The sequence below is a fragment of the Anopheles ziemanni genome, chromosome 3, assembly GCF_943734765.1.
Source record: "Anopheles ziemanni chromosome 3, idAnoZiCoDA_A2_x.2, whole genome shotgun sequence".
Classification (NCBI taxonomy): Eukaryota; Metazoa; Arthropoda; class Insecta; order Diptera; family Culicidae; genus Anopheles; species Anopheles ziemanni.
In genome coordinates, this window is record NC_080706.1 from 34,781,688 (window position 1) to 34,805,643 (window position 23,956).

Sequence of the window (23,956 nt, forward strand, 5' to 3'; positions counted from 1 at the left end):
TGGGGGTAGGGGGGGAGGGTGGTAAGGGGAGCCCGTTGAGAAGACCGACTTACAGCTCGGTGGTGCGTGCGCGAGATGGAGACGGTGCGATTGGCGTTTGCACTTGCGCCCGAACGAAAGGCACTGCATGCTCCCTCCGGTCCCTAGACTGCGGGGGGCCATGGGGAGGAGGGAGTGGTTGTGGGGCTCAGTTCCACGACTGACGGTTCATCGTGGTGGTCGTGACGGTCGTCGTGGTCGCGCAACTGACTGTGTACATCCGAGCCGATCGCAGCGCGGACCCGACGCGCACCGCAAGCGCGCTCTTGTTGATCAGTTCAGTATTGAACGATTACTGCGCTGGCCGTTCTGTCCGTGGACGTGGTCGTCACCGTCGTGTCGTAGTCGTTGCTGTGGGTGGCGCAGTGCGACGTGGTTCTGTGCAAAAAAATTCCTCCCTCGAAAAGTGTGCCAACTTCCAATGCACGTTTAGATATTTGACCATTCGTAAGGATATTCGAAAGGACGTGAAAGTGCGAAGTACGATTTGTCGCTCGAGCCAGTGCGGTTGAACAACACACATTTACGTGCAGGCTCCAAGCGCATGCATCTCTACCTTGCGGACGGTGGTGAACGAATGAAAACAATTCAAACACCCGTACGGCCCTCAACCTGTCTGTCCGTCTCCTGATTGTCATCCTGGCCGGTGTGAGAGTTTGTGTGGTGATCTCACCTCGTGTGTGCCTCGGACGGCAGTGTGGTGATCGGAAGCTGTGAATACACACGCATCGGATCGATCGGATCGATCGGTCGATCAGATAAACTGAACGCAACTGATATCGCGAGAGCAGAGAGTCTTGATCGGGGAAGATCGTAATCGGGAAGTGTCAAGCGATACACGCACATACCAGCGCAAGCAGCAACGAACGTGAGAATGCCAGGCAAGGGATCCTACGGTATGTACAAAGTGTATGTCTCTTTACCTTGTGTTGTGTCCTCTCCATCCACTCTTCCATACCCACCGTTTCTCGATCGCCGGTAACGATCAACACAAAACACCAGGCTGAAGGCAGGATAGGGCGCCCGAAAACCGTAACCGCACCGTTCCCGCCTTTTCGCGACAAAACAGACCCCTTTGATGTCACCCGGCCCCTTCCAGTGTCCCCGCGAACCGCGCTGGTGAAGAGGTGCTGCTTGCTTTCCGCTTATCGAATCGTTGCACCTCGAACCACCGCCACCGTCGGGGCCGTCGCCGTCGCCTGACTGACGACGGGCCGTATCTGAGGCAAGGGAATTCCTCCGATTGTGTCAGCCGGACCAGCCTGATAACAGCACACGGGTGGAAGCGATATCAGCGATCGGGCTTTAGCCGTGCCTTAACCACGCCGGTGACCAGTGACGCTTTCGCCGTCGGACGGTATGGTGGCCCTCTGGCTGGCCCTGGGGATGGTCCAATTCGCACGCCTTGGCCATCGGGAATAGGAGCTTGCTTGCTTGCGGATTAGATTTTTACCCGGCGTTTGTAGGTGAATCAGGGATTCGATTTTATTTATCAATTTGGAGATCGACATCAGTGAGGTTAATCGTGAATGATTTGTACCATTCTGGAGAGTGTCGTAAACATTCACCTGGGCTGGGGTGAGGCATCGCTTAACTATTGCGAAATTAGTGTCGAGTGGGTCGATTCCATTTTCCCCCGCAGGTGTTTAAAAAATACTTAACTTTGTGCTTCTCGAAATCGACGACTCGGAACCGTAGTACCCTCTCCCACTAGAAGCCCTGGAAAGAAATTAGAATCGCACCCTAGCGCAATTGGAGACGCTTCAACCCCGGGCAGAGTGTAACGAATCGCAAAAGTTCAAACCAGTTGCTCCAGACCGTTTCCCCGAGCCGCCGGCACGCCGCATTTTCTTGTTTCCTCCCCGGTCGGATGCAGTTGTTTTTCCCTTTTTTCCTGCCCCGTGTGCGTGTGAAGTACGCTTTTGTGCGCTTCCAACACCTTAAGCATCGATCCAGTAAGCTACCGATGAACAACTACGTTCGTTTGGTCATCCATCGGTCGGCAAATGGCGCTGGGAAGGTGGCGAAATGTGCGAGGATGCGGGGAACTGTCGTAAACGTGGGATGACCGTCACGGTTTTCCGTACCGAGCTTGTTGTTTGGCGTTCGTTCCCTCTAGCAGAGGTCCACACGCAAAAAGTGCTCCTCGAGGGACTTTACTGCCTATTAGACGTAGGCCAAAAGTTTCCCCAACGCAGTGTGTGTGTTTGTGTATGTATGTATGTATGTATGTATGTGGTGTGTGTGTGCAGTTCCACTGGGTTGCACCGTCGCCGGTTGCACAAAACGCAACGGACGACATTCGTTGCCGTCATCTTCCGTCGCTGCTGCGAGTCATAAAATAGCGGCACGCCAAAGTGGGCTCACCGAATGCTTCGAACGTTGCCGTGCATTTTTGCAAAACCCTGCGTCGTCGATCTCAGGCAAAACATTCTCGATCTTACGGTACGCTTGTGCCTTTTGCAGTGGGGTGCGGTTCGAGCAAGTGCAAACGCCGTGCACTGGAATTGTTTCGTTTTGTTCCAACATAAACAGTTTGAATGCACCGTACCGAGCAAACAAGTAGCGGAACGTCGGCAATAGAATATTGGAAAATAGAAACAAAAATGTATTACTTTACCTCGACGGGAACATAACAAGTTGCTGAGGAAATTGGCTTTAAGATGGTGGGGATAAACTCAGAGATCAATTAATCGCAGTCACAGTTTTATATTTGCCCCAACCAAAAGGTCTCTTTGACATACAACAATTTCTTTTATTTTTTGAAATAGGAAAAGGCAAAGCATTCATATAAATCTCATATAATAAATAAAAGCAGTTGGGGATCCAAATATTCATTTTTGAAATTTGTTGACTGAAATCACTTATGCTATAAACAGGGATTGTTAAGCTGTTATTATAGCTGTGAATGAATATAATTGACCAGTGATCGTATTAAAAAAAAGCAAATTAAATACTTCTTTTAAATAAAACATAAACTTTAAATTATAGTTTTGGCAACATAATTACCACTTGACCAAACAAATGGCTACTACACATTCAACCTATCTGGAATTAAATAATGCGTATGAAATTTGAAAACCACAAAATCTGCTGATTTTTTTCTATGAAAATCTGCTTGCCAAACAAATCTACATAATTCACTTCGAAACCACGATAGGCATGCTAAAAAATAAAACGATAATGTAAACATTAAGTTTTAACTCCTGCAAAAATGCAAGAACCACAATAAAATGAATTGAGTAATAACATAAACACATATTTGACGACCAACACAAAAAAGACAACCTAATTTCATCACAAAGTTTTTTTTAATGGTATCTTAAACAAAAACCAAAATTCGTACCAAGGACATTATTTTTTAAACCTATTGATTGTACTTTCGAGATCTTCGCAATCTTATAAGAACAACAACATATCAAACAATAATTTTTGCTACTAATGATTTATTTTTTTGATTTTTGATTAGAACTTTCGCTGCTAATAATGTTTTGACTTAAAAAAAACACTCTGCGTGTTCTATTTATCGATTGAAATTATGATGATAAAATACTCGCAAGGTTTCCCATGTGTTTATGGTCTTACCAATGTTTGAGACCCTTCGACCACTTCACCACTAGCCACGCGACATCCTCGAAAAGGAATAAAAGTGCTTATTTGCCAAGGTTTGGATTGCATTATATTTTTATTGGCTTTCGGGTCATATATTGCGTGCTCGGGGAAGCTCCGGAGAGGTCTCTATTTAAACAGGACGAGTGGCAGAGCAAATATAATGAACGAACCAGGTAGAGCAGAATGTTTAGTATGAAAGAATAAAGAAATTTGTTCGTCATTTGTCCACCCTGGGGATGTGATAGATTTTTCCTTTCCTTTTTTCTTATGCTTTCGTGTAATATTTATACTCAAGCCATTTGGATGTTCCGTTTCGTTTTCAAAATGGTACATTTAGATTAGTTCCCATTATACGATGTGCATCCCCGCTGGTGGGCACACAAATAGTTGCGTGGATAATAAAACATGCCTGTAAAAATTGAACAGAAACGCTCGAGCCGGATGGCATTGGCATGCCGAGACCGTGGTAGGAAGGAACACCCGAAAGGAACGTAAAAGGAAAAAACACGCGATGCACATTACCGGTCAGCAACTTCCTGTCCATGTTGGGTTTCGTTTCGTTCGGGGTGTGCAAAGTGCAAGAATTCGTCACGAATATGCACCACAGTACTGGAGAGTTCGAGTTTGCTTTCGGTTTTTGTTTTTATTTTTGTTCGTTTTGCTTCCGGTAGCATAAAATTCAACTTAGCACACATTTCAAAAGCTTGAAGCTTACAGACGAATTGCCATAGTAATAGTATTAAGGGTACGTTAGGCTGCGGGATATGTTTTTTGATGACATTTTCTTAACATAGATATCGATTCTTATGTCTTTCAAAACGTCAAAACGAACCCGATGTGACACGCGACACGTGCGGCAAGAACATTATTTTGGTAAAAAGATGTTTTTATAAGCTTAGCAAAAACAAACACTCCTTATAGCGAAACTATCCTCGGTGACATCATAAAAGGAAAGCGCATCGTTTTTCTTCGCTTCGCAAGTTGGCACTTGTATGAACTTATATTGTGAAGTGCTCTTGAGGGTTTTTTGGGGTGTAAACTCACGACAGCACACGAGTGATCGTCTGAAGGATCGAGTGTTTTCTTCATCTCAAGGGTCGGCATCGTTCAGTTGAGTGGTGTAGAAGCGTCGAATTTCAAACCCAACGTCCCGTGCCCGTTGTCGGAAAATTTTGCTTTGACCGCATGTCGTTATGTAGTGTGAAGTGTTTGACAAAAGTTGTGTGCATATAAAATTGAGCAAATAAAAAGGATCTTACGGTACGTTTGTTACCTGCTTTCGTTTATAATCGATTCGCGGTTATTGTATAATAATATGAAAAAATATCAAACATTAAATCGATTGTCTGCCATCTGTTTTTGAAGGCAACAGTAAAAACCATCTGTCCAGAGGCACGATACTATGATTGACTGCTCACCATAAATATCATCCTAAGTTTGAGCATCAGCACCGTTATGACATACTCAATATTGTAGTTTCTCGGTCGCATAGCACATTACACACGCAGCGTGCGAAGCAGTTTTCTTCAGTTGCCAAAACATCGGTTCTGCGGATTATTCAAATTGATCCGGCGTCAGACCGGAGCCCGGAAACGCCCGAGAAAAACCGCAAGCCAAAAACCGTCCGCCCGATGGATACGGTCGAGGGAAAAATAAACCGGAAAGCAAAAGGAAGACCATTTCCTGCCCCGAAACCGGAATCGATCACCGGTCGCAGCATGGGGTGGATTGCGTCGGTGTTGGCTCTCCCTTTTTGGGTGCCTTCCGTGCCGGTTCGGGGGAGGAATTTCAATGCCTCTGACGCATTGCAGGCCGACGTGGCGTTTACCAGATGCACTCGAAACTGCGATACGCCCCTCGAGGTTCTGCTAGGTTGTCCCGAAACAGCGGGACACCGCTGTGGTGCTCGGATGAAGTATGCAAATGGCCACTGATATGCCGTGGTAAGGGTTGCGCGGTCAGTAACAACCGGTGGGGACGGTCCCAGGCTGACGCCCCCCGAAAATCCGACCGTTCCGTTGTACGGTTTCGCTTGATCCAGATGCCAAAAATCGTTTGCGCAGAACGCTACTCAGTGGCCGCTGCGCTTATCACGGAACCGAAAGAAACCGTACGGAACGGGTGTATTTATGCCACTTTCCTTCTATTTTCGTCTTATCAGTGCAGGAAAGTTTGAGAAAAAACAAACAGCAAACGGGTCCTTTCCGTGAGTCAAGCGTTCAAAGAGAGGCTTTTGTGACCAACTGCGAGGGCCAATTGTGTGTTTGGAAATTCCACCCGGAGGCTGGATACGATGAGTAACTCCAGCACGGGTTACTGCCACCGAACGTTTGCCGTTGACCTGCGAAAGAAAAACCACCCGTGGATCCGTACCGAGCCCTTGGAAATAATGGTGCACTGCGAGAAGTAAACGATTGGTGATAAGGATACCGAAGCTCCGCTTATCTTTGATCTGCGGAGTGGAATGAGTCATGAGGAAGAAGAAAAAAATGAAAGAATGATTGGGAGCTGAAGTACATGTTACTTTAAAAAAATTAAACAGTATAACGGAGTTGATAATTGCTCAAATTTGGTTTTAGAAAAAAAAATCACCGAAAATACTACGCTCAATCTTAATTAGGTAATCCGTTCAATACGTCGAACTATCAACGTCACGTTTTCGAACTGTGATAAGGCAAGTCTATTAAAAAACTAATCTATGGAGTCAAGCTGTCCAATAAGTCTATTTCTTGAAATAATAATTATTCAAAAAAAAGTAAAAGTCCAACTTTCTCGCGCGCATCGCATAAACATCGTAAATCTTCTGTTTCTTATCACGCCGTTCATTAGCTGATAGTCTAGCAGTGTCCTCGGAAGATTGTACTCCCTTTGGGAAAACCGGACCAGTCGTGGTAACTCTTTCATGCGGCATTGGCTCGGGTTGCATTATGCCAACATTAATGCCCTTTATCGTTGGCATGTTTTTTTTTCTTTCTCCTCTACCCGATCGTCCGTTATCGGCCCCGTTCGTCCTGGCAGATTGTTTACTGTTTATGTTCCTTGGTATGTTCGGACCGGACCGCCGGCAAGTAGCGAGTGTTGTGGCTTTTCTTTCGCTGCCCGCAGCAGGACTGTGTTCGCAGGACACGCCGAGCGTCTGCAATGTGTCGCGTTTGATGGGCACCGGATGTCGCAAAGAACTTCCACGGTCACGGTCCGTACCGTTGCAGTTTTTTCCAGAAACGCATAAAATGCACGCATCCCGACGGAAGGTTTCATATTTTTATAGCTGCAGTCTCTGTTCAGTGTTACGCAGCCGAGCGGCCTTTGAAATGGGAGAATGTTTCAGGTTTGATTTTCTAGTTTTAATGCGCGGTGGATGAGGCTGACCTAAAGCCCGTCGTAAATTACTCTGTGACAGTGATCCTCGGATCCTGTGTGTAGTGCCCGTCGGGCTTCTAGTAGAATACTTTCACTGGGTTGGTAAGTTGTTACAGAAACTCTTCCAATCCGGAGTTGTTCTGTGTTCAGCGATTTCATTGGCCGCCCAGTTGGCCGCGGGAATTTGTAGGCTTAAATTGTGTCCCATTTCGTACAGCAATAAAAACCGCACTTGCATGCAGCAGATAAGTGTTTTACGGCCAATTATGAATATGTTCGCCGCTCGAACGGCTTCGGCCCTGACCCGCAAGGTCTGTTCACTGTTCGTCACCAACCAGAGATGCTTGGGAACTCGTCCAGCTCGGGAAGAGCCCAATTCAAGTGCAAAGTTATCACTTCCCGGGGAATAAATCTTTCATCCCGCTGGAACACGTTCGAAACGCCACTCAGGGTCCTTTTCAGTGTTTCTTGCTGCACTTTTGAGCTGAAAAAAAGAGCCTCACTACACGCCAAACACTTGTTGTGAGCCGCCAAATTTCACTCGTAAATATGTCGTTTGTTAGCCTTCCTTGGCTCGGAACCAAGAAGTCGTGTGTGAATGATCGTGTTTTAATGGCTGTTTTATTTTTTTTCCTTCCTATTGGAAGGTCCTCGCGAAGAAAGTGTCCCTCCAGGGACACGCGGGCAAGGATCGGCCGGGTTCGGGCCCATTTGTTTCATGTTACGCGTGAAATTTGACTCATCGTTGCGCTCTTCTTGCGATCCACGTTGACATTCGGGTGGCTGAGAACATGCCGGAGCTTAGAGCCGGAGTCCTTGCTGCGTGCTTGAATGGTGTGAAAATTTCCTCACGCAGCTCCCGATCGGGCAGCGCGAGGTCTATCATAATTTGTTGTACCAAAAAAGTGCCGTTTTTTCCACTGTGAGCACTGTGGTTTGATTAATTGCATCCGATGCAACCTGGCTGTCGGGCGACAAATGGTCGAGATGTTGTACTTGTTGCGCGGTTGAAAAATTTGTTCTCATAACTTACGCGTCCATTAAGCTCAGCCCCATCGGGTTTCTCGTGGGTGCAATTGGTTTTCTTGCTCACCCGGTTTTTTTTAAATTAGTTTTTTTTTTGTACTAGTTTACCCACCTTACCTCACGAAGCCCATTTGGTGGACGGTGTTTAATAGTCAAGTGCTTCGAATTACACTTTACTTTACTGATTGGTTTCATTTTCCCGTTGACTGAAGGTCCCACTGATAGCGGAAAACTCTTCCAATACCAATCCCCTCGAACGCGCGGTGCACTGGCAGCCAATTGTCGCACATATATTGTTAACGTGTCGAAAGGTGTAGCATAATTTCCCCCGTGGCCTCAACCGGGGCCCAACGAAGCCATGTCACCGTTCTAGTAATTAATGCAAGTGGAGCATGAAAATCATACCAACGGTAACACAGAACCGGTTGTAGAATTTCTTCGCCTTCGTGCAAGGCGCGAGGGGTTGGGTTGAATGGTTTTTCTTCACGCACATTCAACCGCCTTATCGTGGGTAGGCGCGTTGTGGAGCTTTGTATTCAATTTATATCGGGCCTGCCTTACATTCGGAGTGCAGTTTTGGGGTAGTTGACCGTGTTCTTTGCGGGTGCACAATGGTCCGCCGGTTTGGTTGCTAACAAGTTGACTGCGAATAAGTGATTACACAATTTAAACATTTTCTTTAAAAAAAAGTATAGCGAGGGCAACAAAATCGAACAATATTGCAGAAGCGAATTCATAGTAGTTATTCCGAATGATCAAAAAACTGTTTTGAAACAAACAAACCATTTACCTTTGCCAAAAGGGAGGTTATTAGCTGAAAAAAAAAACTAAGACTCATATTGGTCTTATCACGTTGCACAAACGAAGTCGTTACGCAAAGCGCATCAGCAAAAAAGCAATGAAATGATCACAGTCCAAAGGTGAACGAATGTTTACAATTACACGAATAATAGTGATTAAGTGATAACCTTTGCCAAAAATACACGGCACCGAGATCCTGTTCGCACGGCTCAGGATTCCGACGAAGGTTGATTTTGTGATGGATTTATGTTGCCGAACGGCGCTAGGGCCCCGGCAACATGGTCCAATGGTTGAGCCAGTTTTCCGCCATCATAACGAACGTCATTGGAGGGCGAATCACTCGTCGTCCGCCGGCGAAGAAGTAGTTGGAATAATTCCCCGAATCAAAGCTCAATGTGAATCAAAATGACGCTTTTCCCGCTTGCCCCCCCACCAAGGGGTGCGCGTGCGTCCATCGTTTTGGGTGAAGCGTGCAGAAATGGACGACGAATCACCGCACGAAGGAGACGGAACGCTAGCGACCGGGACTACGGTTTCTTTTTATTCGTATCGGGCGAGCAGCGGATCTGCGGTGTTAATCGAAGCACCCATTATAAAGGGGCGGAGCTAGCGATCGGGCACAGTAGTGGTGTTCGCATAACGACCACCGTGCGTGTTCGATCGCAAACGCGGAGAAAGTAGTGCTGGAGTCGAGCAGTCGAGCTGCTGCTGGACATGGTGCATGATTCGCGCAGTTGAATCATCGTCGTCACGGTTTATGGCACTGATTCATCGTCCTGGTCGGCGGCGTGTCCTTACGGGTAGCTGCATGGGCAGCAGTGTGTGTGTTGGTCGACGGGCGCGGGTAGCATAACCGTTTACTTGCTCTCTGCTAGGGGTACGGACCCCTAGCCTTCCTGTACCCCACCGCTGGAGTGTTCGGTCTTGTCACTGCCTGCTTATCATTGCGTACGAACACACTGCTGTCGTCCGCTCGTTCCGTGTTGCGGTTTGGGTTGACTGTGTTTGCGGTATTTATGGTGTGTCGCCTTTTGCCGGAGGGTGGTCGATCGCCATTGCTCTTGATGTTTGCATATTGCGCTCGTACTGTAGGGGCTTCTTGTCGTTGAGGTGGGTTGGAATCCCGGATGGAGGGATTCTCAAGCGGTAGTCGCCCCGACGATCGACCCACGGTACTGTGTTGTACGGTTTCTTCTCGGTTCGGTTGCTTCTTCCCGCATGCCCGTGCGTGTGTGTTTGTGTTTGTTTGTGTGCGCATGCTTTGGGAGGATGTTTTCCGTCCGTTTGTTTTTTGTTGCTTCGCTTCGCTTTACTTCTTCTGGCTCTCGGTCATTCCTTTCATTCGCGTTCGCCGTTCTTCGTTCCTAGGGGCTACTGCTTCTTGGGTGGAATCTTATGCCCTCTTTCTTTCTCTTTTTCACAAACACGCAGATACACTGCCTTAAGGTTCTTTTCACTTCCTTTGCGCCCTTTGTTTTGTTCGATCGTTCGATCGTTTCCTTCTAGCGCTCTATCCTTATCTCGCTCTCTCACACTCACTCACTCTCTTTCTTTCTCTTGCGCCCTTTTGCTACCACGGTAACATTTCTTTTCATCCGCCTGCTTTCTCTCCCTCTCCCGTGCCTCCGCGCGCCGCGCACAACTCTTGCCCAGACGGTACCGAGGCGAGTTATGGTCCGATCGTGGGTGCGTACAAGTCGCCAGTTCTTGTGACACCGCAAGCGAGTGCGCAACACCACCTTCAGCATCAGCATCAGCACGCCAGCGATAGCAGCAAGCATCAACCACAACAACAACAACAACAGTCGCGATCGGCAGACTCGACGCACGAACCGAACGATAGTGATCTCGCGGAATCGACCAGTGGCACGGTTCCGGTGGACAGTGACAGTGAGCGTGACGGAAAGCGAGAAGCGACCGAGCGCGAGACGACGAACGGAGGACCCGAACCGTCCGGGACGGCGTCGAGCAGCAACACGCCCTCGGTGATAACGTCCTGCTCGAAGGCGCTCTCGGGGCTCGTGACGGTGAACCCGATTCACGGCCAGGAAGCCGCCAGCCCGGCCCCACCCGGCTCGCCCCCGCGCTTCTCCACCCTGCAGACGGTGATCAACACGGCCAGCGGGTTCGCCCCCTACCATCATTGGCCGTGCGACCTCAGCTACAAGCCGGTGGACGGCAACCATCACCATCGGCCGGTCTCGCCGACGAGTGAGCCTTCTCCGGGTGAGTTGGCCCGCCACCAGCCCACTCCACCCCGGGCCGTCTACATCGGTGATCCGGACGCCAGCGGGTCGCCGCAATCGCCCCACCTCGCCGTCGTTAGCCACCTGAATCCGCTGGTGTGCTCTACGGCCGACCACTCGCTCATCGCCGGCATGCGTGGAAGCCTGCTCTCCATGTACCCTGCGTACGCGTCCCCGCTCGGGGCCGGCTCGCACCATCTGCAGGACGACCCGAGCGATTCGCTTCAGCACCACGGGCAGTCGCAGGATCACGACGACATGAGCGCCATCCAGCATCACCTGCAGCAGCACCACCATCACCAGCAGCAACAGCAGCACCATCACCAGCAGCAACAGCATCACCACGAGGCGGTCGCCCACCAGCACAGCATCGACGAGATGATCGCCGACACGCTGAAGGGCGAGCAGTGCGCCATCGTGGACAGCTACCTCACGCCCGAGCTGGTCAACGAGCACCATCACCAGGTGGCCGACTCTCCCACCCACCACGGAGTGGCCCAGCACCATCACCACCAGCTGGCGCAACAGCACGCCCTCCAGCAGCAACAGCAGCATCAGCAGCATCAGCAGCAGCAGCACGGACTCCACGAGCCGAAGGAGTACGTCAGCATTTATCATAACAACAACGACAAGAGCGTCATCAACTACAACCACGCCGCGCTCGGCCACCATCACCACCATCACCAGCAGCAGCAGCAGCAGCAGCAGCAACAGCAGCAGCAGCATAATCACACCCATACCAGCAGCGGTGGCGATTCGCGCAGTCCCGACTATTCGCACGCGCAGCACGACGAGTACGATAGCGGCGGCCTGCAGAGCTTCACTCAGTTGATTAACGTGCCTCGAGCGAGCGATACGGCGTCGGCGATGTACCACCATCACCAGATGTCGGCGGCAGCAGCGGCGGCCGTCGCGGCCACCACCGCCGCGGCCACGGCAGCCCTGGCCTCCCAGACGTCCGTGGCCGCCACGGACAGCTCCTCGCCCGGTCCCGTCCCCGACCATCTGGCGCTGCACTCCGGCAACGGGGCGGTTGGCGGCTCGGGCGCCGGTTCCGGTGCGGCCGATGGCAGTCTGTCCCTCTACGAAACGCTCCAGTCGGGTGTCCTCTCTGGCGGGTGAGTTTACGATCCATAGCTTTCTTTCCTACCGTACTATCCGTAATCCATATCGAATTCGATTCGTTACGAGCAACATCGAGACGGTGACCGCGATATGACGTGTCCGCGATCGGGCCGGCGTATTTGTGTGTGCTATTTGTTTAGTGAAGTGCGGCAAAGAGATCGAAACTTAAAGACATCATTGCCCGGTAGGCATTTACAGGAAGAGTTTGGATTGTTTTGTTTTCAAAGTCGTCGTTAACCGATCGATAATTTAGTTTTCTAGGGCAAAGAATGGCATCTAATCATTCCTTCGTACACTTTGCCACTGGTTTGCAAAAACCTTTCAGTCCAATACTTCAGGAGTTTGAAAACCTTGAGTCATGCGCTTTGTGTTTCGCGTTGAGAGACGTCTTTTCCATCCAACCGAAACCCCTTCTTTTTTTCCTAGAAATAGTTCCATTTTTTCAACGCGCTTGTTATGACTGCGTCGCTAAGAGGTTTGCTCCTCTCCAGACAAAGTTTTTGTCGCGTTTGTAGCGAAAGGATGCAATTCGAACCGTCTACTTCACGCATACCTACAATTTCGCTAGTGTAATGCTTGTCGCTGTTTTGACTAAGTTTCGCAAGAAAATAACATGGGGGAAAAAGGAACTTTTGACTTTTTTTCCAACCCGTTTCAAACCTTACGGAATCTGGTCTTTAGACACACGTACATGGATCAATACATATACACACATACGTGGTAATTGTTTTCCATCTTTGGAACATCTACGTCCGACAACAGATCGTTGCGAAAGTGAAAGCACCCGAGCGTCTCGGAAGGCAACTGATAGGCGAATAGGCACGTTCGTCCCCGTCCGGGAAACCCTGGACGGCTCGAGGGGGGGTGTGGGGAGTAGTGAGATTGCAGAAACGGCTTCATCATGGTCGCGTATCGCAAGAAGGATGACCTTGTGCGTTGACCGGGAGCGGGAGATCTTCCATTCGTGTTCCTGATCGTTGTCTGCGTTCCGATTCTGCCACGCCGATCGGTCTTCGATTGTCCTCCGCGAAGGCTCCAGAGGGCACGGGGAGGACACCGATCTGGGGGATGCATTGTGGACGTGTCCGAAACCGAACGCAGCTCAGTTTCTTGGCGGCTGGCACGTCAGCCGTGGGGCGAACGATCGGATTCCTACTTCTTGTGCCGAGATCATGTCGTACTCACGACTTGTGGGGCACAAACACATCAATCAGATGTGGCTGCCAGAAATCGGAATCTCCCGGCTTTGCCCAACCTGATAAGACGTTTTGGTGCTGTGGGGAATTGCCCAACATCCTTCGTCCCTCGGTCTGCCACCAAGGAGCCAGTTTTGGGGCATAGAAGTTCGTAGCACTTGTTCGCGTGCTTATCAGATTGTTTTTTGATCGTGAACTTTCATGGAGGCATTAATTTCGAACACACTTTATTTTTGCTGCTGAAACAGTGTTGTTGCACAAGCGACCTATTATCTGTGCGCCAACGTTATTGGGTAATGTATTGCAAAAAAATTGTTCTGTTCTTTTTAGTCAAAACCGACTTTAAATTCATCAGCTAATCTCGTTTTCATGTTAGACCAATATCAGTGGTTTGACAAATCGATTGAGACTGATTTTTGATGCATCAATACGGACAAAGTGTGCAGAAATGTTCTAGATGATTTGTTGTCAGCCTAATTTTTTTTGCAGAAAAAGAGTATTTTTATCACAAATACTTTTTTAATCATAACCTTTTACGTAATACTAAAAGGGACTATTTGTTTTATCGAGCTCAACTGAATACGGCTTGTTACATTTTTCCATTTTCAAACAAATCCACGATCAGTAGCACCATTTTGTCCACTAACGATCGGTGGTTCAATCGCTTTGGACAACTTTGGTGACTCTCTCTGTGCATATGCCGGTATTATTAGACCCCTACCGTTATACTCACGGAGCTTTCCTGGAGCATGGCGACCGCAATTTTCAATTTCCCACCAAACGTTCCCATGCTCACGGTTTTATCGGGGTGCGTCTCATTGCAGCAAATACTTGATGAAACCGCTGGCACCGAAACGAAGTAACAGCGGGCAACAAACGGGCCCGGTGCCCAAGAAAATAAAACAGTTGTGTAGTGAGAGCAAAACATAAACGCTGCTCACGAAACACTGCAAACGAAACACGGCCCAAACGTGCCTCATTGTCGCGAAATGAGCGGACTTTTTCGCGTGCCAAATGTGCGAGCATGAATTGGCGTGTGTGTGTGTGTGTATGTGTGTGTGTGTGATACACGTGTATAAGTGTTTGCTTTCTTTGGCCACCCTGTTTGGGAGGGGTGCTTCCGCTGGATGTCCAGAGGGGGGTTCTCCAGTTGTGACAAATTTGGACCCTCGAAGCACGATTCCGAGGCGATCGTAAGACGATCGTGCTTTTCTTGGGATTTTTTCGCGAGCACTGCCTTTTGTAACCACGACCATTTCGGGCTGATTACGTAACTTAGAGAGGTGTGGAATGTTTGCAGGGTGGTGAAAAGAGAGGTGGTAAAGTTGGTTAGGTAGATCCGACCCGAAAGGATATAATGGAGTAAGTCTTTTTGTTTTGCTCAACACTTCCAGTTTTAAATCGGTTCTTTAACCAATTTGAAGAGATTTTACAAAACAATTAGTTAATTAAATATTAACACATGTGAAAACACACTGAAATATGAGATAAAACGATCACTGTTACATTAAAGAAATATGTTTTATAAAATTCACCCTTAATTTGATTCAAACTGTCAACATACTTTCATAAATACTTTTTAATTGGGGTTTAAAAGATTAGTTTGAGCAAACCTCAAGCCGTTGAATCGACTCGAGGAGTTTTGGAGTCTAAAAAAAACTTTTTGTGAAGAAAAATTAATTGATTTGAATGCTCAAATGCCGTTTTTAATGTTTTGGAAATAATTTAGATTGTTTTTCTCTTCAATATGTTTCCAATTTCTATGGAACCGATCACTGATATGTATTAAAAAAAAAAACAATTCGAAAATCAACATTTTTCATAAGTACATTGCAAGAATTTCTACAAGTGTTGTCTTGTCAAATGCATTGGGACATTATACAAATGAATAATAAGATATGCGTCTTCATTAAAAAGGTGGGGTTTTTAAACATGCTGAAAGGTAATGCAGATGATTAATTTGCCAAAAATTATCGAATTTAAATGTTTTGAAAAATTCGAGCGTTGTACTTCAATCACCACATTTTAAACTCCAAAGGATAATCATATCGTAAAGAAGCTTTTCCAATTGTTTCACCAACTTGACACCTTTTGTCCACCCCCTACTGACATGCTATCATCCGATGCGTGCGCTCAACAGCCGCCCGTGGGGTGGGGTGGAAAGAAAGGAAAAAGGAGGAGGAGGGGGAGGAGAAGGGCGGGTACGGTATGAGCTGGAAAAAGGCAGGTACTTCGTTCGCCTCCTCACTCGCCAAAGTCACGTGCTAAACGAATCAGCCGACGAGTCGAGTTAAGTAAGATACAACGACGACCCCCCTTCCTCTCTCCTCTTCCCTCCCTCCCACCCTTGGTCCGTTGCTCGATCCGAGGGACAAAAGTCGGGCGTGCGCGCGTTATTTAATGCCAGCAGTGGCTTTGTTTTGGTTATGATATGTGTGGCTCACAACTCCCATTTCGTTTGGGGCCGCAAACTGGGGCCGCTGGTTCTACATCATATTTGTTTGCGATGTTCTTTGACGTCCCGCGGTCGAAACAGGCCGAAAGAAGTGCGATCGTGCTCGTGCCACTGTTTGGTTTTCGCTTCACCCCCACATGGTGGAGTTTTTTCTTTCTGCGGAGGGAGTACGAGTTCATTCGCGATTTGAAAGGTTTAGGAAAACTTTTCTGTTACGATCGTGCCGTATCATTGAAAAAATAAAAACGTTTCGAGGATACATCGCACCTTTCGCAAATTGCCCGTTCTAGCGAGTACGCAGGGAAGGCCAAAGTGCGGCGGAAAAGGTCCTAGCTCCAATGTCACCGCATTCCAAGGCCGCCAGCCGGGGATGCGTGACCGATTGGACAAAGAACAACCAAAGCAAAGTGTCACGATCGCTCTCTACTCTCTTTCGGGCAACACTGATTTGAGCACCACTATCGAACATACCGGTCAGACCCCGGACCGAACGAAAGAAGGGCAACACGCGCAAGGGGGGGGGGGGGGGGGGGGGGCAAGCTCTGGGTCGTGCCGAAGGGCTCGAGCGCGTTCGCGACATATCGCAAAACATTGGTCGCGTCCCCGCGAGGTACTTTTGTTCGGCGACAGCGTGCCTGGGCGCGATATTCGTCCGCCAGCGGTTGCCATCGATAGGTGTGTGTTTGGCTCCGAAAGTTGCGACTTGGCCAGCCAGTTACCCGCAGGACTCGTCACTTACCGGACGTTCGCGCGTACGCCGACCTGTGTGCCTGTTCCAGTGGTCCGAGCGTGGTCGAGGAACAGTAGTGACCGAAGCGTGTCCGAAGTTTATCAAAAGTGTTTGGTGACTCTTTTGGTGGTTTTTCGTTTATCGAACATTGTATCCGTTCAACGCAGATTCCATCCATCGGCAAGCAACCATCGGCCAGCAAACCCGACAGAATGAATTACCGCCTGTAAGTTCGGGCTTTCCTCTTGGCGCGCGGTACCATCTGGCTTCGGTCAATCGTTTCGATTGTGAATCGCTCCAAGATCATCACCGACAACCGGGAGGGGAAGACGCAAGTGGACACGGGGTTTGGTAAATTCCTTCCTTCCCATTTCCCTCCGTTCGCGCCCTCGCTTATGTTGCTGAGCAAACTACTTTCTTTACGTTGACACTTTTTTCCATCACCCGAACTGGGGGGTTCGCGTTTTCATTCATCGTTACGATGATGATGATGATGGGATCTCTCGATGGGTGGGCGCGACGACAGTGAAGTGAGTTCGGTTCAGCTCTGTTTGTAAACAAAGAGCACGGTCCCGGTCCAAGTGAACGAAAACAATTCGACCGACCCGTGGGGTTAGGGAGCCGGGTTTCGGGCGGCCGGAGTCATAAAATTGAAACATGTGTGACGATGGGACAGCAGTTTTTGTCCGTCACAGCATATTTTGGAAGGAGTTTGAATGAAACAAACTCCTTCTGGACACGGTGATGTTAAGTCGCGGTTCAGTCAAGATTAAGCGGTTCAGCGTTTTGGTTGTACGGTTAGAAGTGGATGAGAACAGAAAGAAACACTTATAAACGCGTTAGCAAACTGTTCCAGAAATTGCAGCAGTACAGTTTAAAACAGTTGTAAAGAATTGATCAAGAAAAATACGAGAGTAATCGTTTGTGCTCGTCGCTTAAGAGTGGAAAAGTAGTATAATAAAAAGCAAAGCAAGTGTGTCACGGAATGTACGGTTATCTCATATTGGGGGTGGTAGAGTAAGAAATATAAACTAGCAGTAAAGTGATTTTCTCAGTACTTGTTTTGTGCTTAAAACTCGGATGATGTCCTGATTACTGATCGTTCGATTATGCTCGGATTTTCTTTCCCCACCACAGACCCTCGTATGGACGCTGCTCGTTCCCGCCCATGTCGTACTTCAACGCCAGCCCGACCCACGATCCGGCCCACATCTGGTCGACGGGAGTGTCCGCACTGGAGAACGACTACATGAAGGGCGCCCTGCCCGGTTTCCAGCGGATCGCAGCGGCCACAAACACTTCCCGCACCAACCCGTACGGTGCCGTCCCTACGTCCTACGCTCAGCAGGTAATAAACGGGTATTTTAGGAAACGATCCTCGGACGTTGCTAAAACTCTACCTACCTCTATTTCTGCCTTATCCTTCCAGAACGACACGTGGTCGCAGCACTATGAAACCAACAGCATCGCGTACAGTGTGGCCACCTCCAGCACGACGCCAGCGACGGTTAACCGGCGGGCGCCGGTGGCCTCGACCACCGCCACCACGCACTTCCCGGCCGCGGCCTCCCTCAGTGCACGTAAGCAATCCTGTTTCGATTCTTTAAACCCCCAGTCTGTCCGTGCTTCGGTGGACGAAAACGAACAAAGAAAACCTGAAAACGAATTTCTCTGCCAGCCAATAAGAAGCTTAATTTATGGTTTGTAGTCCCCGTTAAGTGGGCTTCAAATTTTTACACCGCACTTGGGGAGCAATGGTCCCAAAAGTATGCACGGATATTCAACTTGGCCGGGAAAAATGCTCATAGAATCTGGTTCATTTTTTTCTGTTTTCCTTTCGGACATGGTTTTTCCTACTCCACGAAATTTTTGTTTTTGTCGGTTTCTGTTTCGGCAACATAACACCTATAATGCAGGGAAAAAATTAAACAAAAAAAAAAAGTTAAGCATATTGTTTCTACCCGTTTTTTTTTTGGGTGGCTTTTATTTTTCTTTAATGCGGCACGATGGAACGGCACGGGAAACCTGAATTTCGTCCGATATTTTATCATCACGTAACAGTGATGGTCTGCTGTTTTGCCACCGGGATGGCAGCGGAAGTTTGGTTGTTTTTGTAAGTCGCTACTTCTTTTTTTTTTTTTTAATTACCCGCTGAAGTATTGTTTGGGGAGTTAGTTGGTCATTTCGGCACATACTTAGTTTCGGTAGTTGTGCAGCTGCTTAATTATGATTTTTTTTTATTTAGTTAATGACTCAATAACTTGCTAGCGGTGTATTGGGCGTTTAGCTGAAAATGGCATCGTTGATTTTCTGCGAGTATTATAAATTTATGAATTTGAAGGAAATTAATCTCGCATTTTGAGGTGACGACAAGGTTCTTAACTACAGCAGGTGGTAAAAGGAGCACACACTGTCGGATTAGTGTACACCACTCTGTGTGTGTACCCGCGACGTGGTTTCATAAGTAATATTTTCTCCAGTTTTGCACGTACTACCAGCGATAGAAAAAAAAAACCGATAAAGTACCGCAATGGACCACAACGACACGATTCCATACGCCCCCTTCTTTTGTTCATATCTAGGAGGGAGTACAGTAACTTCCCCTTGACACACTCACACACATCCTTCGACGCCGCCAGGAAAGGGTTTCATGTTTCATGCGGGTTCATACTCAGGCTCAGCTCCCCCGCCCTTCCCTGAAGCGCTATCGAATCATCGAACCGTCTACCGGAAGCGCATCGACTCGCGCGAAAGTCAACGAGTGGATGATGTGTTCCGGTGTCTACCGCGATCCGTATGGAAAACCTTGACACATCGGACGGTCAAACGAAACCTGCATCCGTGCCATCCCCGTCGTTCCTCCTCGAGACAACACCAAGAGGATGCATTTTTGCCATTTCTTTTGTCTCCACACCCACCTTATCGGGTTTAGGGCCGCGAAACGCCCGTAACTGAAACTTCCGTTGGAAAAGAGTGTGGGACGCACGAAAACGAAACACATACAAATAATGATCGAGGATCATGTCAACCCGCGTGCGGAAATGCTTCAGCCATCGGGCATGACGAAAACGTTACGAGCTCGTCGATTGTTCCTTCTAATTATTCACCGAACCACACTCCAGAACGGAAGGTGTGGCTTATGTCTGGGAAAGGTAACGTCCACTGCTAGTAGTGGAAAATCGGTGGTGGAAAAACCAACGGGCGGAAAACAACAATTTCACAGGCCAAAGGGCGAGGGGCATTTGGTGTATACGATGTATGTGCTCAGCTACTTTAATTTTGTCTGATCGAGTTTCTTTCTACATCTTTTCTGTGGTAATTCGTAAGAACTTGAAATTTTATAAAAGGGGGCATTAGTGGTCCCTATAAGTGCCACCCTGTTTCAGTTTCCAGTTCAATAGGTTTTTGATTAATCTCAGTATTCCATTTTTTAGCTACTTAGTTAATTTTTCTAGATTTTTTATATCTTATAACGGACTTATTAAAAATATACTCATTTTAATTTCGTACTGACTAGCCTCTTTCAGAAATTCCGTATTTACCAAATGTGCTGTGCTCTTGCTAAAACAGTTTGTAAAAAATATGAACTTTTGTATATTAAAATGGTGGTTTTAGAAAAACTACTTAGCATACGCATTGTTCGAAACAATTGTTCAAAAACTGAAGCTCTTTTTTAATGGAACTGTGATAAGAATTCAATCTACAATGTTGTAAGGAAAAAAGATTAAAGAAAAAGGGTTGCACTAACAAAATTATCGGACTCTTTACATAACCTTCCTTTAAAAAAGTTCTCTTTCAATTGCAGTAACGCAAATTCTTCCAACAGTTTTTAAAAAAAACCACCCCCCGCCAAACATTAGAGGAGATTAAATACAAAAATCCTAGAATATTTTATTTCAACAAAACACATCTTACCAGGACTAACCGTATTTATCCACCCCTCCCCCCTCAAAACACCAGTGGGCCTCGATGCGGACATTTTCACGGAGGGGCGTGAGTGCGTCAACTGTGGTGCCATCCAGACGCCCCTCTGGCGTCGCGACGGAACTGGCCACTACTTGTGTAACGCGTGCGGACTCTATCACAAGATGAACGGCATGAATCGTCCCCTGGTGAAACAGCCAAGACGTTTGGTAAAAGAACCTGTAAACTAGAGTTTCTCAACTTCTCTACGTCACTGTTTAGGATTAGTTCTTGTATGCGGAACCCTCTCTGAACTCTCCCCCTCGTCCTTACCCATTCGTATGTGTATGTGTTTTTGCATTGTCACTGTCCGCACTGAAACATAAGCTCCTCCATAGATGTCCTTTTTCTTATTACTCATCATCCCACCTTCATGTTCCACCTGTCCGGACCGGAATGAATTGAACGTCCTTGTGCTTATGTCTGTGTGTTTGTCCTGACCCAGGGAGGGGGGAGGGCGAGTTTTTTTCTGGTGGGGTGTACAAGGTCTAGAGAAATCCATTCCAATTCGGAAGAAAAGACGAAACAGTAACAAAAACCAGGAGTATCGTTGGGCAGCGCCGTTTGTGGAGCTTAACGTTAGAGTTTCGTTGCTTAATTCTGTACCGACATACAAACAGTATCACCAAATGAACCCCGCCCGGCCAATTTTCCATTAAATTTCTTATTGTGCTCGCTTGGAAGAGATCGTGAAGGTGTACCGTTGAGTCGCGTCCGTGCCCCCACACCGCGGAGTGATGCGTCGGATTCACGTTCGGTCCACCATCCACTGCGCCGCTTGTGGTGAGCGTGGTCAGCGATTACCGTAGTTCGTTCCCTAGAAGTAGTGCTAGCAACGCTCAAAACCATGTGCGTGTTCGCTTCGAGCCCCGCGTACCATCGCGGGCCCATATTAGAATGTTGTTTTCGTGAGGAACTAATCCAAGTCTACCATATCCCAAAATTGTAATTCCAGTGGCCGCAGAGCAGGGCGGGGATCCTTATAAGAACAACTATACCTTCAATAGCTTGACCACTCGCAACACCGAGGAGAAGCAAAGTCGACGGATGGTAGGTGTCTTTATTATCTTCGGATCGGATTGGAACGGATTTCGTAGAGCTTCCCTCTTGCGCCCTCGGGTTGTAGTCCCTACCCTTATTCCTTGGTGCTTTCATCTAGTGCAGCCCTCTCCCCCCCCCCCCCCCCCCCCCCCGTTTAGTAGTTCTAAAACCTTTTTTTCGGAATTTCCCTTAGTCCGTTTGCATTTCTTGTGTTCCTTGTCGATTAACATCCTTACTAATAGTTCTTTCGCCTTGTAGTGAGCTAACTGACACCGTAACACTTTAGGTCGTGTTCTGTACGATGGCCTATTTGAATCGAACATTCTAACGCTCTTTATCCTCAATCCACTCCCTCAGAGCTCGGCACGACGAGTCGGTCTGCAATGTTCGAACTGCAACACGACCAACACTTCGCTCTGGCGCCGCAATCAGGTTGGTGAGCCGGTGTGCAATGCCTGCGGTCTGTACTACAAGCTGCACAACGTGAATCGTCCGTTGGCCATGAAAAAAGACAACATTCAGGTAAGTGTACGGAAACATATACGGCAGCTGTTAAAGTTAAAACTAAATAAAACCTTTTTGTTTCATTTTACAGTCTCGCAAACGGAAACCGAAAGGCAGCAAGAACAACAACGATGGTGGGGCTGGTAAAAATAACGCTAGTAACGCTGCTAGCAACAGAAACACGGGTGGTAACGTCGAGACACCGAAGACGATTGACGGTAAGCATACATTCGGGCGCTTTCCGATTAGATTTCTAGAACCGGGCAAGATATTGAATGCAAAGCTACTCGTCAACTAAGATTCGTAGAGTTGAGATACATTAGAAGATGGAAAAGAGATCCTTTCGGTGATCGCGAGGGAAATCATTTCTTTCTGTAACTTTGTGTTGATTATTGCTTATTTGTGCTTGTGAATTTGTACGCCACACATTGAACTGATTTATTTGTGTTTTAGCTTTGAAAATGTTGAACGAATCGTCCACTTTTGACTCCAAGATGCTTCCATCGTCTCCGTCGAGCGAGGGCAGTAACCAGTCGCCGGCACACCACAACAACATGTCACCGATCTGCTACACACAGCAGGTCCCATCGCCGATCACAAGCACACCGACGAGCGGTACGATCAAGTACAACCAGCAGCAGAAGAACAACAATGTTTACATGCTCTCGTCGCCGTCTTCCATGAGTAACATGTTCGGAGGAAGCCCCACGTCGGGCGCAGTGTCAGCACACCACCATCAACAATCGTCCGGTGGCCAGCTGAGCCCTGTTGGCTACGGTCTTTCGGGCGTGGGTAGTGGTCACGGAAGCAACAATGGCTCGATAGTCAGCTCCAAGTACCACCAAAGCCCGCCGCAATCGCCGGAAGACAACCTTTACTACGATATGCTTCCGGCTGACGTGAACGGATCAGTCGAGCAGCACTCGCTATCGACGATCGTGAAGATGGAACCACTGAGCGGTAACCATTTCGGTGGATATGGCCAGCACGGCCTGCACCACGAAGCACTCGTCAGTGGGCTCGGACATAGCCACCATGGACAGGGCGGCACAAACAACCACAGCCGCAGTCCTTCGGTGGCGGAGGACGAAAGTGAGCAGGGCCACGCTCAACAGGATATTGTTGAGAGCAAGCATAACATTAACCGCCCGACGGTGGTGTCGATGTCACGATAGAACAGCCTTGCCCGTTGACGGGATACTCGAATGTGCGAAACAAGACGAATCTCACATGACACACCACTACGGGTCGCTCTACGGATGCTCACGATGCCAAATGAACTGAACAAACGCAAAAGACTCGACAAACGCACGTTAAACCTATTTAGCGAGTAAGTTGCACCGATTGACTAGGTTATATTATTTAAGGGCGCTAGGCTGGTCGACTCATCGCGGGTAGGCGGGACTTCACGGCCCGAAGACTGCGCCGGCTCATCCTAGGTGGACGAATCTCTAAGCATGTGCACTTTTCTTAGCCTTACGATGATGCATCTCGGTGCCGTGACAGGAGCCATATGACAAACGATCTTTCATCGCACCACAAGCATACGCGCTTGTTAGATAAGAGCGCACCAAACGGATTAATGGGATTGTGTGGAGAATCCAGGATAGGAAAGAGTGTATCATCTAATCATCCGTACCAAAACAATCGAATCGCTCAAGCGACGCAATACTGTTTTCCTTTAACTTGACCAAGCTCAGAGGATAAGGATTCGTTAACGTTGGCATTGGCGAAGGTAGCATATACAATCACCGAAAGTTAGTTGTAAATAATGTTAATGAATCAGGCAAACGCGAGAAAGCTTATCGGCTTCTCGGCGTCGAGCAAAAACCGACAAATGTACAGAAACGTAGCTCTC

At 48.0% G+C, this 23,956-nt stretch overlaps 1 protein-coding gene across 1 annotated transcript; it reads left to right on the top strand.

Moving 5' to 3' along the window:
- Positions 1–913: 913 nt before the first annotated feature.
- On the top strand, positions 914–23,532 carry LOC131284637 (box A-binding factor-like). Its single transcript, XM_058313501.1, has 8 exons — positions 914–935; positions 10,492–12,202; positions 17,728–17,938; positions 18,020–18,170; positions 20,551–20,735; positions 21,952–22,116; positions 22,190–22,316; positions 22,552–23,532. The coding sequence occupies exons 1-8, from the start codon at positions 914–916 to the stop codon at positions 23,271–23,273; spliced, it is 3,294 nt and encodes a 1,097-aa protein (XP_058169484.1). The 3' UTR covers positions 23,274–23,532.
- Positions 23,533–23,956: the final 424 nt, after the last annotated feature.